Raw genomic sequence first — 17,354 nt, 5'->3', positions numbered from 1 at the left:
CACCTGTACATTTCAGTAAAAGGAGGCCAAAAATCCTCCCCTCCCGGGGGAGGGCGATCAGCCTGCACGGAGAGACCAGAGACACGGAGTACTTGGACCAGGACCCAGCAGAGAATACATCCTCCGTGTTTCTGTGCTTATCACTCTTGTGATTACACAATGGCCCGGGTAACAGGAAGGATGAGGAAGCCATCAGGATTCCGAGTTGCAACGCCGGGCCTCCGTGGACGCTCGTGCTGCCTTGCCAAGATCTGCGTGTACATGCACCCTCACCGTGTGCACTTATGGACTTGGGCACCTCCACCTTCCGGGGGCCAGCGGCCGCCAGCCCAGCTTGGCTGCTTTCTTGCCAAACTCCCACTGAAGCTCAGTGGTCTCGGCCTGGCCCTCAACAGGCCTGTGCTGCTGAGGAACCAGCCAGGAACCAGCGGCGGCGAGCGTGGGCTCCCCTGGGAGCTGTCCTCCTCGTGAGCTTGTGAGCAGGGCCAGGCCGGGCCCACCAGGCCAGCTGCTCCCGCAGCCACAACAAAGGGAGGCCCCGCCCGGCCAGCCTGCCCGGCCAGCGGCCAGGCGCAGCCTGGTGGGAAGACAGGCGGCCTGGCGCCCAGGCTCAGGACCCTTGGAGCTGGGCGTGTCCAGCCAGGCAGCGTTCCCTAAGGTCACCCTGCCCCAGCCGTGGGCCAAGCTTGAAGCCAGGCCCCTGCCCTCACCACGGGGGAGGTGGCATGGCACTTGCAGAAGCCTGCAGACCCCACCCAGGCACTGAGGGCTCATGGAAAACCAGGGGCTTCCGAAGGAGTCACATCTGACTTCCAGTCCGCTTCTCACACGTGTGCTTTGGCCCTGACTGCTCCCTCTCTGGTCCCTTGGCAGCTGCGTGGCTGCCAGAGGGTGGCAGGTGTGGGGCAGGCCCAGAGCAGCTCCTGGCAGAGGGTACCATCCTTCTCTGTCACAGAACGGTTAACCCAGGGGAGGGCCATGGGGTTGGGGGATGCACGGCTCCCCTTCCCCCGCTCACTGAGGCCTTGGTGTCCCAAGGAGGCAGGATTGACCACGGGCACCACGAGGGCAAGGCCAAGCAGGCGCTGCATGAGGCCGTGGAGATGGACCGGGCCATCGGGAAGGCCGGCACCATGACCTCTCTGGAAGACACCCTGACCGTGGTCACCGCTGACCACTCCCACGTGTTCACCTTTGGAGGATACACGCCCCGTGGCAACTCCATCTTTGGTAAGCGGGCTTCCTTTGGTGGGGACACGGGGCACGCCCAGGGTCTCTGTCTGCCCGTCTGGGAGCATGAGTGGGTGGGAGGAGCAAGCCCGGGCACCTGCTCAGTAACACAGCAGGGGGGAAAGGTGCTGGCAACGGGTGGGTGGGAGGACACGGGATGAGGGATGGAGTGAGCTGTGTGCGTGGGCGCGGTGGGGGGCTGGCCCCATGGACAGTGGGTGGGAGGAAGAGAAGACGGGTGGGTGGTGGAAGGGAGGGGGAAGCCCAGCGAGTGCCCGGGCTGGGGGCTGGGGCTGGATTCCCTGTGCTCCGTCCCTGTGCAGGCCTGGCCCCCATGGTGAGCGACACGGACAAGAAACCCTTCACTGCCATCCTGTATGGCAATGGGCCAGGCTACAAGGTGGTGGGCGGCGAGCGAGAGAACGTCTCCATGGTGGACTACGGTGAGAGCGCCCCGGCCAGGGCGGGAGGGGGAGGGCGCCCCTCGGGGAGGAGCCTGGGGACACAGCGTAAGCTTCTGGTCAGCAGCCAGGACTTGAGTCCAAACAGCCACAACTGAACGTCACAGTGAGGCAGCCCTGGGACCCTGGGCGCAGAACGCTCAGCCCCTCCCGCCACCCCACACGGGGCTCTGAGAGCTTCGCAGGGTTAGGCAGGTGCAGGTGCTGGGTGTGTTACACGGCGGCTGCTGCTGGCTGCATGCTGCTCCCACGCCTGAGGCTTCCCAGTTAGCCCAGTTCCATACTGGTGCACAGTCCTTTGTTCTGGATTCCTCCGTGGTGATGCCAGTGGCCAGTCTCTCTGTCGGCTGACTCCAGATCAGACGGCTCCCACGCCATTCTTTTTCACGCGTGTTTTTCAGTGGGGGGGGGGGGGTAGAGAGTGTAGGCTGCTGTGTCGGGCAGACTCAGGTTTGAATCCCACGGCCCTGGGGGAAATGCCTTCTCCGCACTGAGCCGCAGGCCCTCATGGGAGCACTGAGGCCGGCCAGGCAGGGGGACGGAGACCCTGGCAGGCTCTCAGCATGTCTTCCTTCTGACCCCCAGCTCACAACAACTACCAGGCCCAGTCCGCTGTGCCCCTGCGCCATGAGACCCACGGCGGGGAGGATGTGGCCGTCTTCGCCAAGGGCCCCATGGCGCACCTGCTGCACGGTGTCCACGAGCAGAACTACATCCCTCATGTGATGGCTTACGCAGCCTGCATCGGCGCCAACCTGGACCACTGTGCCTGGGCCAGCTCTGCCGGCAGCCTTGCCCCGGGCGCCCTGCTCCTCCCGCTGACCCTCCTCCCCCTGAGCGTCCTGTTCTGAGGGCCCAAGGCCCGGACACCCACAAGCCCAGGACAGTTGCAGCCTCCTCTCCCGGTGCTGCCCACTGCCCAACAGCCCACACCTCAGGGGGCGGGGAGGCTGAGGCCACTGCTGCCTCTGCACCTGCCAGAAAGGGGACCCAGGAACCAAAGTCTGCTGCCCAGCTCACTCCTGTATGGAATCCTCCACGGGGCCAGTGCCTGGCCTCCTGCCTCCCCTCCCTCTCCTCTGCCCTTTGGCCAACAGGGTAGGTTTCTCTTGGACAGGCAGAGAGCACAGACTGCAGAAATGCCCAAAGCATCTTATTTTTCTAGCAAATATACTTCTTCAGGCCCAGAAGCCCTGCGGCCTCCACGGAAGGTTCCGGATCCGAGCTCCCACTCCCATCTCCCCTCTGGAACTCACCGGGCCCGGTCATGCTCATGGCCCTGTGCCCATGCCCAGCCCCCACCCCCACCCCGCAGGGGTGTCCAGGGCTCCCGCCAAGGCTGCCCAGGGCTCCCAGGAAACCACCTCCTGGGACTGGCGTCCACCCCAGGGGGGGGCCGGGCTGGAAGAGCCACCCAGTGGGGCACCCACGCCCAGCCGCAAACATACGGGCCAGCTCCTCTCTGAAGCGACTCTCCTGTTTGGAACGGCAAAAAAAAAAAAAAAGAAAAAAAAATTCTCTCTTTGGTGCTGGTTCAAAGGGAACAACAAAACATTTAAATAAAACTTTCCAAATATTTCTGAGGACAGAGCCGAGTCTTTGTGGTCAGGAAGAGACTGAAATAAGCTCCTGTCTCTGGGAGGGAGTGGACGCCGGGTCCGGGGGGTGCAGGTCGGTTGGGCAGGGAGAGCCTACAGCGCTCATTACCTGGGTGACTCTGGACAAACTGTTGTGTGTCTGTGTCTCAGTCGTCTTATCTGTAGAATGGGAGGCAGCCCACTCCTGGGTTGCTGTGAGGATTAAAGAAGAGTGCCCCCCCAGGACCCCCAGCAGGGAGGACTTGAAGGGGGCCCGGGGTCCCCTCTGCTGCGTGGCACTTGCCAACAGCACCATGGACCCTGGCCCCTTGCAGCTGCTCAGTTGGTCCAGGCATCGTGTGCTGTAGGCACCGTGGGAGGCCTTGAGAACTCACGGTGAAGGAGACAGACACGGCCCCGGCCCCACAGAGCTTCCACGTCACCAGGCGGCTGCCATCTTTCTGCGCCTGGCGTTCACGCATGGGGCCTGGGGACCTTGGGGAAGTACAGGGTCGCCCCAAGTTCGCTCCTCGTGCCTCGCTGCCTGAACCCCGATCACTTACGACAGGCCACGCTGCCATTTACTCTTACCAGCAGCCAAGGCCCCTCACCCAGGCTTAGAGATGAGGGCAACAAGGGCGTGGGAGGAGCACCCGGATCCCCCAAGGTGTGGCGCTGGGATCTGAGACCGGGTCTGATTCCAGAGCTCCCACACTTAATGACAGCCTTGATGTGTTTACAATACATGACCAAACCTCCGCGCGCCAGGTCCTGCGGCAGCCCAAACAGATGACTTAGAACACATACCGGTCAAATCTGAACTCAGACGAGAAAGCAGGCGTCAGGATGGAAAATGCAAACCGGGCAGAGTGCTCTCAGCTTCCGAGCAGTCCTGGCCAAGAGGCAGGCACACAGAGGCTGCAGGTGCACGTCCCTGCCAGGACAGAGATGCCCCGTGCCGAGCCTCGGGCGCTAAGCCCATCCCCGCCGTCACAATTTCTGCCGTATCTCTACATTATCATTTCTGGAACAATCCTTCCACGTTATATGTAAGCACACGACCGTTAACCGTTCACAGTACCACCCGAAACCGATTCACAGGGCTCAGAGGTGTGCAAACCATACTCTGCATCTCAGGCTGGGTTTCCCCAAAGGCAGCCCCGGAGACGATCCTTTGAGAACATTCAGTGCGAGATGGGGAGGCCGGGGAGGGAAGGAGGCTGAGAAAGGGGGCGTCATGAATCAGGTGGCTGTGGGGTGGGGGGAGGCACCCCAAGGGTGTGTATTCCTCACCTCTGCTCCCATTGGCTAAGGGCTACTCGGGACAAGGAACACTGGAGCCCGAAGACCCTGCCTGGTGCCGCGGCATTGGCAGAACGCCAGAAAACACGCGGACACACGGATGGGGCTGGAGGCTCATGCTGGGATCCTCACCCGGGGTCCAACATCTCTTGGTTTCATGAACTTGGACAAACTGCCCGGCAACCCCTGCCAAAGCTCGGTGCCTGTCTGGTACCTACCGAGTGCTTAGGACCCCGCCGGGAGCCAGCAGCTCTTCGTGCCCTGACCTAGGCCAAGGGATGGCGGCGGTGTCGGAGGCCCAGAGCCTTCCCAGGTTGCCCTCTCCCAGGCTGGGCCCGGGGCCTGGGTCATTCACAGCCTCGCAGCCCAACTGCTGGGCTCTGAGCCCTCATCCGAGCCGGGGGTGCAGGCAGAGGTCTCGGCTCCGCCCACCGGCACGCACGGCCACCTGAGTAGTAGAGGCTGCCCTGACAGCACCCACGTGCACTGTCTCGGGAGGAACAACAGCCGGGAGCTGACAACGCCTCTTCCATCCACGGCGCCAGCCCTGTCTTCTGCGAAAGCCAAACCCAGGAACCTCACTAAGCTAACACGGTAAGGACCGGTTGCTGTCGCAAACGTCGGGCTGGGCCCCCCCGCCAGGCGCCCCATGGGACCCAGCCCTTCTCCACTCCGTGGCTCTGCCGCCCCCTCCGCGTTCTGGACGCGCTTCCCGCACCTAGACGGGAGAACTCGCACCGCGGCCTAGCGGCCCCTTTTCCCGGAAGTGGCACAGGGCACTTCCGCACTGCCGCGCGTCCTCCGAGCGGGGAGAGCCGGCCCGGAGCCCGCCCCGCCGCAAAGGAGACTGGGAAATGTAGTTTTCGGCTGGGGGCTGCTCCCGGCGCCGGAGGCAGAGCAGGTGTTCGCCTTGCCTGCGTCCGGCGTCCGGCGTCGGGCCAGAGGCCCTGTGCCACGCCCCGCAGGAGGTGCCGCTCCTCCCTGGGTTTCTGTGCGCCACGTGGGACGCAGGCTCTGGTCGCCTCCGACTAGCACACGCCCCGGACCTCCCCACGAGCTCCCCTCCTTTCATTTGAAAGGCAGAGAGACAGAGATCTACTAGATCACTCCCTAAATGCCCTCAACAGTCGCAGCTGGGCTGGGCTGGAGCCGAGAGTTGGGGACTCCATCCGGGTCTTCCACGTAGGTAGCAGGGACCCAAGTACTTGAGTCAGCAGCAGGGAGCTGGAACCGGGGACAGAGCCGGGACTCAGACCCAGGCACGCTGTCCAAGGACGCAGAAGGCCCGGGCAGTGTCCTACATCACCGTGCCAAATGTCCACCTTCCACCACGCTCAGAAGACCGAGAGATTTCACAGAAGATCTGGAATTCAGGCTTTTAAAGATCAATTTGTTTATTTGAAAGGCAGAGAGAGAGAGAATCTTGCATCCCCTAGTTCGCTCCCCAGAGGGCCCTGACCACTGGATCTGGGCCAAGCTGAAGCCAGAAATAGTAACTGCATCTGAGTCTCCCATGTGGCTAGCAGAGGCCCAAGTACGTGGACCACCTTGCACTGCCTTCCCAGTTAGCAGGGACCTGGGTCAGAAGTGGAAGCATCAGGACGGGAGCCGGCGCTCCAGTATGGGACGCCAGCATCGCAAGTGGGGGCTTCACCTGCTGTGCCACAATGCCAGTTCCTCTCTATGGCTTTTTTGAAACATCGGAAGCTCTGGCTAGCAGTGGACCCTGTTTCTCTCAGGGTCAGCAGGAGTAAGGAGCGGGTAGAGCGCTCCTGTCTGGCCCCGCCCAGCATCCCCTGTATTCTGACACTAAAGCCCCTGCAGGCGAGGTGGAGCCGGAGCTGTGACCCCTGCCCCACCCTGTGCAGTGGGAGACAGAATGGTCACCTGAGGTCAGCTCACGTGTAGAGAAGCAAGGAGCTGGGGGGCAGGGAGGGGTACTCGGCAGGTGGGCACAGAGGCAGAGAAGGCACCAAGTGTGCTGAGGCTTAGCAAGGGCAGGGACACTGAGGGCGAACTGGTCCAGGGGAATTCAGGGAGCACCAGAGCAGAGATGAGCTTGGAAAGGTCCCAAGAAGCTGGAGGTCGGGGCCGGCGCTGTGGCACGGTGGGTTAAAGCCCTGGCCTGAAGCACCAGCATCCCATATGGGCACCGGTTCAAGTCCTGACTGCTCCTCACTGCTCCTCTTCTGATCCAGCTCTCTGCTATGGCCTGGGAAAGCAGTAGAAGATGCCCCAAGTGCTGGGACCCCTGCACCCACATGGGAGACCTGGTAGAAGCTCCTGGCTTTGGATTGGCACAGCTCAGGCCGTTGCAGCCATCAGTGGAGTGAACCAGCGGATGGAAGACCTCTCTCTCTGTCTCTACCTCTCTCTGTAACTCTGACTTTCAAATAAATAAAATCATCTTTAAAAGCAGCAGCAGCAGCAGCAGCAGCAGCAGCAGCTGGAGGTTGACCTTGAAGACACTAGGAAGCCAAGGAAGGTTCTAGACTAGAGTGAGCGTCATTTTTCAAAAAAATATGTTTAGTGGCCAGTGTTGTGTTATAGTGGGTTAAGCTGCAGCCTGCAGCACCAGCATCTCATATGGACACCGGTTCGAGTCCCAGTTGCGCCACTTCTGATCCAGCTCCCTGGGAAAGCAGTAGAAGATGACCCAAAGCTTGGGCCCCTACACCCATGTGGGAGACCTGGAAGAAGCTCCTGGCTCCCGGCTTTAGCCTGGCCCAGCCCTGGCTGTTGCAACCGTTTGAGGAGTGAACCAGTGAATGGAAGATCTCTTTCTTTCTCTCTCTGTAACTTTTTCTTTCTTTTCTCTCTCTCTCTCTCTTTTTTTTTTTTTTTTTTTTGACAGGCAGAGTGGACAGTGAGAGAGAGAGAGAGAGAGAGAAAGGTCTTCCTTTTCGTTGGTTCATCCCCCAATGGCCGCTGCAGCCTGCGTGCTGCGGCTGGCACACTGCGCTGATCCAAAGCCAGGAGCCAGGTGCTTCTCCTGGTCTCCCATGGGGTGCAGGGCCCAAGTACTTGGGCCATCCTCCACTGTACTCCTGGGCCACAGCAGAGCTGGACTGGAAGAGGAGCAACCAGGACAGAATCCGGTGCCCCGACCGGGACTAGAACCTGGGGTGCTGGCGCCACAGGCAGAGAATTAGCCTATTGAGCCGCAGCGCCAGCCATCTCTGTACCTCTTTCAAATATATATATATTTTAAAATATTTATTTATTTATTTGAAAGGCAGAGTTACAGAGAGAGGAAGAGACAGAGATAAAGAGATCTTCCATCCCCTACCCCAGTTCACTCCCTAGGTGGCTGCAACGACCAGGGCTGGGCCAGGCTGAATCCAGGCACCGGGAGCTTTCTCTGGGTCTCCCATGTGGGTGGCAGGGGCCCAAATACTTGAGCCATCTTTCTGCTGCTTTTCCGGGTCCATTAGCAGGAAGGTGGGTAGGAAGTGGAGCAGCTGGGACTTGAACTGGCGTCCACAGGGGATGCCAGTGTCACAGCTGGCGGCTTTATCTGCTCTGCCCCAATGCTGACCCCTGAGCACCATTTCTGAAAGATCACCCTGGAAGGCAGTTTTGAGGACACCTCAAGAAGAGGCCTCAGGGGCTGGGAGGCCAGCACGGAGTCCACTGTCTTCGACCAGGCAGGAGGAGCTGGGGTCACTCAGATGGAGAGGGAGGACAAGCTCCCAACGTGGCCCTGAGAGTCCTGGCTCCAGCTAGGTAGAGCCAGGCAAATGGCTGCATCATCAGCAACTGAAGGCTGAGAGTGAGAGCCACAGACGCCACCAGATGCCCAAGACAGGCGGTGGAGCTGTCGCCTTGAGAGCACATTGCCACATCCCCCCAGTCTCCCTCCCATTTTACGGATGTGAAAGTTGAGGCACAGAGGCCATCGGGACCTGCTCCGGAGCCCGTGGCTTGCAGGTGACAGCTGGAAGAGGAACCCAGCTCTGCCTGGTCCCAGTCTGTGTTCTGCCCCTTGCAGATGCCAATCTCTCTCTTCAAGGGAAAAAAGCTCCGCCCCCTGTCCCGCCCCAGCAGCCCTTGAGAAGGTAGCATTTGCAATTAGTCTGCTATGCTGAAGACCTCCCACCGTGATCTAGCCCCGGCCGATGGGGGGTAGGGGGAGCGGGCATTAAGTTCTCAGAAGAGGATTTGGGCTTCCTGTGGGCCTCCTGGTATTGCCGGCTCCGGGCCCCTTTCTGGCTCCTCCTGGTCCTGTGAGAACCTCGGGCCGTGGCGCAGGGCAGGCCAGGCCAAGGCCACCTCCGCTCCTGCCCACTGAGACACAGTGGGGGCGTTTTCAGGGTTCCGAGCCTAGGCCTGGCCCCTAAGTGCCTTCCAGCGCAAGTTCACGGCCCTGCTCCCAGCAGCCCTCGGGGCCCAGGGGCTGTCTTTACCCCCAATTCACAGATGAAGGAACGGAAACCGAGGAGTGAGCTAAGTTATCGGAAGCAACACGACTGCCAAGGGCCAGCGCCAGGACCTGAAGCCAGGCTGCCTGGCTCCAGAGAGCGAGGTTTTAATCACACAGTTGTAGCCTCCTGCGGCGGCGGCGGCCAGGCCAGACTCAGGCGGGCTCGTCCCTCAGCCAACAGAGCCGGAGGCAAGTACCTTCCCCTGGAAGTGGCGCTGTCACTCATCACTAGTGTCTGTAAGTGGGTCTCCTGCGCCCCCTCTCTGGTCCTGGGCTTGGGCACAGCCTGGTCACTGCCTCCCACTTGCTAGAGTCCACTGCCCTCATCTGTGGACTCCTTGACCTTGAAGCCACAGGGGGCCAGGCAGGGTGGAGGGAGGCGCTGAATCCGGGCTCAGGAAAGTGGGTCTGCATAAGTCCCAGGTGGCGGGGGTCAGCTCCAGGTGGCGGGGGTCAGTTCCAGGTGGGGCGGGCTGGGTGTGGAGGCCAGGAGCTGGTCGCCGGGAGCCTGTCCTCTTGCCTGGAAGCTGAGGCGCAGCCCCAGCCCTTGTCCTGGTTGGGGGAGCCAGGGTGTTGGCCCCAGGAGTCCTGGGTCTCAGAAGTCAGCCTAGTATTGGGCACACTGGCGTTGGGCCTCCTGGCCCCTCAGGTGGCCTGAGCAGGAGAAATGGCCATGATGAGGCCAAGACCCAAGGGCCCTGGCAGGGTCAGGGTGAAGGCGGGACCTGGAGGCCTTGGGATGGGGTCATACAAACGCTCTGCCCCCCTGAGCCCTGGAAGAAGGCCTGAGCCACTGCTGCCTGCTCTTGGGGCCGGAGCAGCAAGGACTGTCCTGACACCCACACCCACACCGAATGTCAGTGCCCAGTGGGCCCTTTGTCTGCCCTGAGCATCACCACCATCCCCCCACCCCACCTCTCAAAGGCACCTCCTGGGGCTTAGGCCTCTTCTTTTTTTAAAATTTATTTATTAACTTGAAAGAGTTACAGAGAGAGGGAGAGACACAGAGAAAGGTCTTCCATCTGCTGATTCACTCCCCAAATGGCCACAATGGCTGAAGCTGGGCCAATCTGAAGCCAGGAGCCAGGAGCTTCTTCCGGGTCTCCCATATGGGTGCAGGGGCCCAAGCACTTGGGCCATCCCACTGCTTTCCCAGGCCATCGACAGGGAGCTGGATGGGAAGTGGAGCAGCTGGGTCTCGAACCAGCATCCATATGGGATGCAGGCACTGCAGCCAGAGGTTTTACCCACTACAGCACAGTGCTGGCCCCTAGGCCTCTTTCTACAATGCCCCAAACAAAGCTCAGAGCTGCAGCGAGCCTCTACTGTCTGGGGAGGAAGACGGCCCAGAGAGGGTCAGACACCAAGTTGAAGTCACACAGTGAAATGGGCAGAGGAGCTCAGCTGCCACCTCAGCACCAGGGTCTCACGGCCAACTCAGGGGGGCCAGGCCTTGGGACTGCAGATGGCAGCAAGCAGGGAGGGCTCAGAGGCTTCTAGTGCCTGCCTCACGCTCAGCCCCACCCCATGCCAACGGTCTCTGCTCATCCTCTTAACAACACGGGAGGTCAGGCACTGGTGCTGGTCCCATTTTACAGATGCAAAAACCAAGGTCTAGAGAGTGGGGCCACTCCCATTGCTGGTTGCCGAGGAAGCCCTGCTGAGGGGGTGACACTGAGCTGAGTTAGTAAGATGGCAGCTTTGCACAGAGCTGGACGAGAGACTGTGCTGAGCAGGGAACAGAGCAGGTGCAGAGGCCCGGAGGCAGGGATGAGCTTGACACGTTTGAGGGACAGAAGCAAGGTGATGCGGAGCCCAGAGAAAGGGGTGTCATGGGGGAGCTGCACTCGGCGGGGAATGAAAGGCACACGGGGGAGGCTACGGGTGGGTTTGACGCTGGGAGAGCCTTGATCGGCAATGCTTTGGAAGGATCACCCAGGCTACCATGCAGAGCAGGGCCCGGCAGCAGCTGGAGACGTCACGGCACAGCCTGGACACGTTTCCCTTGTCGGAGCTGGCGGCGGTGGTGGTGGCTTGGACCGGGCAGAGTGTGGCAGTGGCGGGAAGGAGCTGGATCCCAGACGTGTTTGGGAGTTGAAGCCAGTGGGCCAGCGGGGGATGGTGGAAGCAGCAGAATTGGGGCACCCATGCGTTTTTGGCCTGAGCCCCTGGGTGGATGGAGCTTTGGGGGAGGGGCCGACTCAGGGAGAAAACGGATTGGACTTGGGTGCTGTTGGGGATGGCAGTGCTGGGGGGGGGGGGAGCCAGGCAGAGCCGGCTGGAGTGCAGGGGAGCCTTCCAGCTGGGTCACGGTGGGGACGGGGAGGAAGTCTCTTGCCCAGGGTCACAGGGAGTCTGCAGTCAGGATTTGAACTGGGGTCCCCGGAACTGTTTTCCACTCCAGCAGGTGTTCACCTCCGGGGAACAGAGAGCGCATGGCAAGGACAAGCCCCTAAGGATGAACTTGGAAACAGCTGGGATCCTTCCAGCCGGGGCTGCCCCCGCCCAGCCGCCCCCCCCCCCCCCCAGCTGGAGATGCCCGTGGCCAGGAGGAAGGCCTGCCCATTGCCCATTGCAGAGATGGACAAACTGAGGTGCAGAGGAGGGCAGGGCTGGGGGCTGGTCTCCACTGCCAACGCTGACTCCACCAGCCTGTAAGGTGGGCTCCTGGCTGAGCCGGCTGGAAGCCTAAGGGGGATGGGGGTCCCTTGGGAGGCCCTTAGGACCTCCCCTCTGGGTCCCTGGCAGGGCAGCCCCAAGCCTGGCGCTGGTCACGGCTCCGGAGGCCATCCTGGCCCCCTCCCAGACCACCCAGCGCCAGGGCCTGGCGGAGCCCGGGAGGGCTGGCGGGCAGTGCTCCCGGCCTGGCCAGCCGCGGTCTGGCTCCGCCTGAGGGGCTGTGGCCTGGGAACCACTAGCTGTCTCCTCTGGGAAGCGGCTGGGATCTCCAGAACAAACAGGGAAACCGCAGGCTCCCCGCCCGCCGGCCTGAGCAGGGGCACTGCCTCTGGCCGCTCCGCCAACACCCCGCTCTCTGGCCTCAGACCCCACTTCTCAGGGCATAGGACGGGGCAGCAGCAGGCAGGCGCCGGGCCCAGGGCTGGAGGAAGGCGGGTGGCCGAGTGGGAGGTGCAGAAGGGAGCAGGGTCTTTGTGTCCAGTGGGGAAGGGGTCGCTGGCGGTGTCACGTGTACACTGAGCCGGCTGCCACCAACCTGCCAGGGGGCGGCTCCAGAGTCCCTGGGGGGAGGCTTGGGCTGAGCTGGGAGGGGCACTTCTCAGCCTCAGGCCAAGATAGAAGCCCTGGAGTCAGAGCTAGGTTCAAAGTCGGCCTCTGCCACACCCCAGCTGAGCAGCCTTGGGCAACTGACTTCCCCTCTCTGCGCTGTAGTTTCCCTTTGAAACAGCATCCCAGGGGTCTCTGCCTCCCAGAGCGGTGGCGAGGCCCCTGGGTGAAGAGTGCCTGGCACAGAGCATGGCAGACAGGTCCCCAGGACCCACCGCTGGCTCGGGGGGGGGGGTGTCCCTTGGGCCTTGCAGGGCAGGTGGGGACAACCTCCCCGATTGTGGCCAGCTGGGGGCTGAGGGCGCTCTGACTCCACCGAGAGCCACAGTGAGAGCCCAATTTAGAGAAACGCTGTTAGTTCATCCCCGGACACGTGTGATTATAGGCTCAGGGCTGAACTGTTACTAACAAGATGACACAGACAGGGGCCCCTGTCCAGGACGGCAGCACTTCCAGCCAGCCCCTGGCTGCACAGTTGGGGAAACCGAGGCCTGAGCAGCGGGAGCTGGGGGCGGGGGGAAGGATGGGGCAGACTCCACCCACACTGCAGTTGCAGAGGGAGCCGGGCTTGGAGCTGCAGCCCCCCCCCCCACTCATCTCTGAAGGGTTTCCTGCAGCACCTAAAGCCCGCAGCCCCCCACCCCCCAAGCAGCCAAGGGTCCTGGAAAAGGAGGGGTGGGGCTGAGATGGCTGAGGTGAGTGTGGCCTTCCCAGAATGGCATCAGCGGGGCACAGACCATGGAGGCAGCCCGCTGCTTCCTGCCCCCCCAACCAGGGCCCTGAACTCATCCTCCTCCTCTTCCTCCTCATCATCATAGCAACAGCAGCAGCTCCCTCCCCCAAGCCACTCCCTGGGGGCCGACACCATCCACACATCCTGCAGGAGCCTATGGATGAGCGGCTAGTGCGACCCCATTGTAGGGCTGGGGAAGCCAAGGCTGTGGACCACAGATTCGCCCCAGGTCACCCCTGAAGCCAATGCTGGCCTTGGAACAGGTGGGATTGACACAGGGTCCCAGTGGGACATCTCAGTGGGTGGTGACAGCCAGACAGTGAGGAATGAGAGGCACGGTTAACTAAGGGCCCCTGCCTTGGGGGAGGGTGGGGAGTAGGGGTAGGAGGCAGCAGTAGGCCGGTCCCTAGTGGTCTTCTGCCTCCAGGAGGACCCTTGAGATTGATGAGCCACAGGCCCAAATCTCACCCCTAGAAATAAGGATCCCCAGCTTTCTGGGTCCCAGAAATCCCCCAGGTTTGTCCACATTCTCGCGGGGAGCACTGAGCAGTGCCTCTTTGGTCCCCCCCCCCAGTCCCCCTTATCTCTGCAGCGCTGGAGGCCAGTAGTCAGAGAGAGCCCTGCTCTGGTCCCCACCCGGCACCTGCACCCTTACCCAAGCGGGACACTGGCATGGCACTGAGGCCTGGGAAGGGATGGCGCCCCCTGTCCCTACTCCACGGCCCCCTTGTTCCTCTGAGGCTCACTTTGGGGTACGCAGGGGGTGGTGGCGGTGCCATTCTCCTTGGCTCCAGGGAGCTTGGGAGGTAGGGAGCTGGGGCCCCCTGCTGGCCATGCAGCTCCCCCTGGCCATGGGCTGGGGGAGTCCTTCATTCATTCAACAAACACTATGAAGCGCCTATTGTGTGCCAGGTACTGGGCCCAGCAGATCCTACACACCCCTCCCTCCCTTTCAAAGGCCATGGTTCCACTGAGAAGGTCTCAGGGCCCCCACCCCAGGAAACTGAGAGCTCCCTGAAGGCAGGAGCTATGCCTCCTCCATCAGACTGGCATATGAAACTCCTGCTGTACCTGAGAAACCTCTCCCTCCCCCTGCCGGAGCCTCACTGGATTGGGGTGCCAAGTAAAATACCGGACACCCAGTTAAAATTGAATTTCAGATAAACAAGGAATCATTTTTCTGTATAAGTATGTCCCAAATATTGCACGAGGTATACTTAAACTAAAAATTATCCCTTGTTTATGTGACATTCAAATTTAACTGGGCACCGTGTGTTTCTGTTTGCTAAGTCTGGCAACGCCACGGCTGAAGCTCCTTCCTCCCACTGGCACCTGGCCTGGCCAGATGGCCGAGGTCGTGCCTGGACCTGGCCCTGCCTGCAGCTACAGCTCCTGTCAGTTCCCAGGACGCCTGCACCGCCCCAGGAGCCCCACCTGCAACCCTGGCTCCCAAGTGGACGTCACCTCTCCCCCCACCTGGGGTGCGCGGCCCAGGCTATGTGCTGTCAGGAATGCTGGACGCGGCCTCCTGCAGAGAGGCAGGGACACAGCACTAAAGGGACACTGAGGCAGGGCAGAGAGGGACAGAGGGGAGAGGACAGCACAGAGCCGCAGAGGGAAGGCCCCCTGCCCAGATCTGCCTGGGGAGAGCAGGCAGAGGAGACGATGCAGGGGCTTGGAGACGGGGACAGAGAGACAGGAGCTGGGCCCCTGAGCCCCAACTCTGGGCCCTAGACTGGCAGGGCCCGGGAGGCAGTTTGGGGTCTCCAGCACCAGCAGGCTGCATTCAGAGCCCGGCCCCCACCCCTGCCACTGTCCCCCGGTCCTGCCTCCCAGGGGCACACACAGGGACATTCATGGCTTCCCAGAAGGGCCCAAGGGGCAGCCAGAGTGGCTTTTAAAATTAGCCTAGCTAACCAGATCTGGCTATTTCAGATGCTCCGTCCTGGGCTGTCCCCTTGGCAGGACGGACAAGGGAGGGAGGGAGGGACCTACACATTCCAGGGTCCCTGGCGGAGCACCCCCTGTGGCCTGGGCAGCGGAGGGTGGCCAGGACCCAGTCCCCTGGCACTGGGCCGGCCTGGGCCTGTGGCTGCCTCTTTGGCAAGGTTGTCCCAGGGTTGGCCACAGATGTCCAGGGACACCCCAGCTGGTGTGTGTGGGAGGACCCCTCTTACCGTGTCTGGGTCCCCTACCGGGCGCTCCGCAAGGAGCCTGCAGACCAAGATGGCCTTTCCACGGTGGTAGGGAGGGGCCCTGATGTCGCACAGGTGGCGAAACTGAGGCTGGGCGAGAAAGGTGGGTCCCAGCAGAGGCAGCGGCCGGGGGTGTCAGAGCGGAGTCTGGGGCAACCTCTGGCTGCTGCGTCAACGCTCACAGCTATTTCTAGGCAGTCAGTGCTTCCCGGAACCTGGCACCCCCCACCCAAGCCCTAATTCCCCCCTTGGGTCAGTGTCCTGGCCCGCCCTCCCCACCCGGAACCCAGGGTGAGCCCAGAGCTGGCGCGGGCACAAGGGCAACAGTGCTGGACACTTTGATCCTGGAGGCCAGATTCGTCTCAGCCTCCCCCGGCCCCACCTTGGAGCCCAGAGGGCTGGGGGCTGGCCTGAACTCCCACCCTGAGGCCTTTCCTTCCCCCAGAGGGGGCCTGGCACAGTGTAGACCAGGAAGGAGCCGGGCAGATCCTGCTGGCCAAGCTGCCCACCTGCTCGGCCACGATAGCCCCTGGCTGACTGTCTTGGCTCAGGACAGAGCCGTGGGGGGTGGGCACACACGTGGGAGGTCGAGGGGCTGAGCTCTGTTCCGGGTGGAGGACACCATAGCATCTGTTCCCATGGTCTCCCATGTGGTATGTGTGCTGGCCCCGCCGTGGCGGCCGCCACGCCCTTGGCTGAGCCTTCGCCCTCTGAAGTTTTTCTGATAGAGCTGATGGGCCTCCTCTCTGTCCACTCTGGACAACTCAGAGAGCCCTTAACCTTGGTGCTGCGTGTGGCCGCCCAGGGAGGGTGCGATGGGGCAGATGCTGAGGCAGCGAGAGCTGCAGTGCTGGGACCCCAGGGTCAGCGGAGGCCAACTGGGGCAGTGGGGTGGGCTGGCAGGGGCCCCGCTGAGCCCGGGGCTGCTTAAGGCCAAACCCAGGTGGGCGGGCTGGCTTGGGTGTGACTCAGCCCTGGCTGGCCTGAGCCATCGGAGGGTCGCCAGGGCCTGTCAGGACAGCCCAGCATGGTCCTGGGATGCGGTGGGCACTGGCAGGGAGGCCAGCGCATGGCTGATCCCAGGGCCCTGTGTGGTGCTCACCCCAAGCCCGTTGTTCCCCAACACACCCCCAAATGTGAGGAGACCCATTGTTCCCCAAACTACCTTCCCACCCCAGAGGACCCCCCATTGCCCAGCACCCAGGCTGGACCCCTGCGGGTCTCCCCAGTTCGTTCCTCTGCTCCAGATCCCATCGGAGGGTCCCCTGTCCAGCTGCTCAGGCCTTCCAGCGACAGCTCCCTGCATCCCCTCCTCACTCTGCTGGTCCTGCCCACTCTCCACCAGCACCCCCGCTGCCCTGTGCAGTGAGCCCTAGCCCCGCCCACGTCCCAGGCCCCTGCACCGGCACCATCCCCCCATTCAGAACCGGTCACTTCCTTCCCACCCCCAGGCGGACTATGCCCTCCACACCTTTGCACACATGGTTCCCTCTCCCAGGAACACTTCCCTAAGACAGTCCCTAGGATGGCTCCCTGCACTGCTCTCCCCCAGGCCCCTGCTCATTGGCACACCCGGCCATCCCCGACCCCTCCCCCCATATTCCACTGTCCACACTGTGAGCATCTCAGGGCAGGGACCTTGGCCGATTCATCCCCACCTTCCAGTCCCCCAGCCCTGTCTGTCCTGGGGCGCTATCCCTTGGCGCCCCCTGGTGGCCACATGAGGGGACACTCTTGGAAACCCCTGAACAAGAGGAAAGAGAAGGCATGGGTAATCAAGCACCTATTGTGTGCTGGGGGTTTGATACACAGCAACTCATTAAGTCCTCATAGTAAACCCTCGGAAGAGGCACAACTGTTCCTATTTTACGGAGGTGAAGACTGAGGCTCAGGGAAGCAAGTTTCTCAGCACTACTCAGATAACAGAGATGGGGCCAGGACTCAAACCTGTGTGGGGACGTGTTCATCCCTGTGTGGGGAAGGGGAACAGGGCGGAGGGAAGGGACCACCCTGGGGAAGATGGCACAGGTCTTGCTGGGTGGCCTTGGAGGTGACCCCAGACCCAGCAGCTCTGCTGGGCACAGGCCTGGCCCCACCCCCGGGCACCACTGGGCACCTGTCACACACAAAGCCAGCCCTCACTCGGGG

The 17,354-nt window shown here is 62.1% G+C and overlaps 1 protein-coding gene across 4 annotated transcripts in view; it reads left to right on the top strand.

The window, feature by feature from the left end:
* Positions 1 to 6,988, top strand: part of ALPL (alkaline phosphatase, biomineralization associated) — a 59,641-nt gene extending 52,653 nt beyond the window's left edge. For all 4 annotated transcript variants that reach the window (XM_051856744.3, XM_051856745.3, XM_089299227.1 and 1 more), the window contains 4 exons: positions 1,039 to 1,230; positions 1,554 to 1,673; positions 2,277 to 5,164; positions 6,769 to 6,988. In XM_051856744.3, the coding sequence (XP_051712704.1) occupies positions 1,039 to 1,230; positions 1,554 to 1,673; positions 2,277 to 2,542 (578 nt within the window). In that variant the 3' untranslated portion in view covers positions 2,543 to 5,164; positions 6,769 to 6,988. The remainder of the gene's footprint in view (positions 1 to 1,038; positions 1,231 to 1,553; positions 1,674 to 2,276; positions 5,165 to 6,768) is intronic.
* The last annotated feature ends 10,366 nt before the right edge of the window (positions 6,989 to 17,354 follow it).

The sequence above is a fragment of the Oryctolagus cuniculus genome, chromosome 7, assembly GCF_051225735.1.
Source record: "Oryctolagus cuniculus isolate XC-2025 breed Fujian yellow rabbit chromosome 7, ASM5122573v1, whole genome shotgun sequence".
NCBI classification, from domain to species: domain Eukaryota; kingdom Metazoa; phylum Chordata; class Mammalia; order Lagomorpha; family Leporidae; genus Oryctolagus; species Oryctolagus cuniculus.
This window is presented reverse-complemented; position numbering and strand designations above follow the sequence as displayed.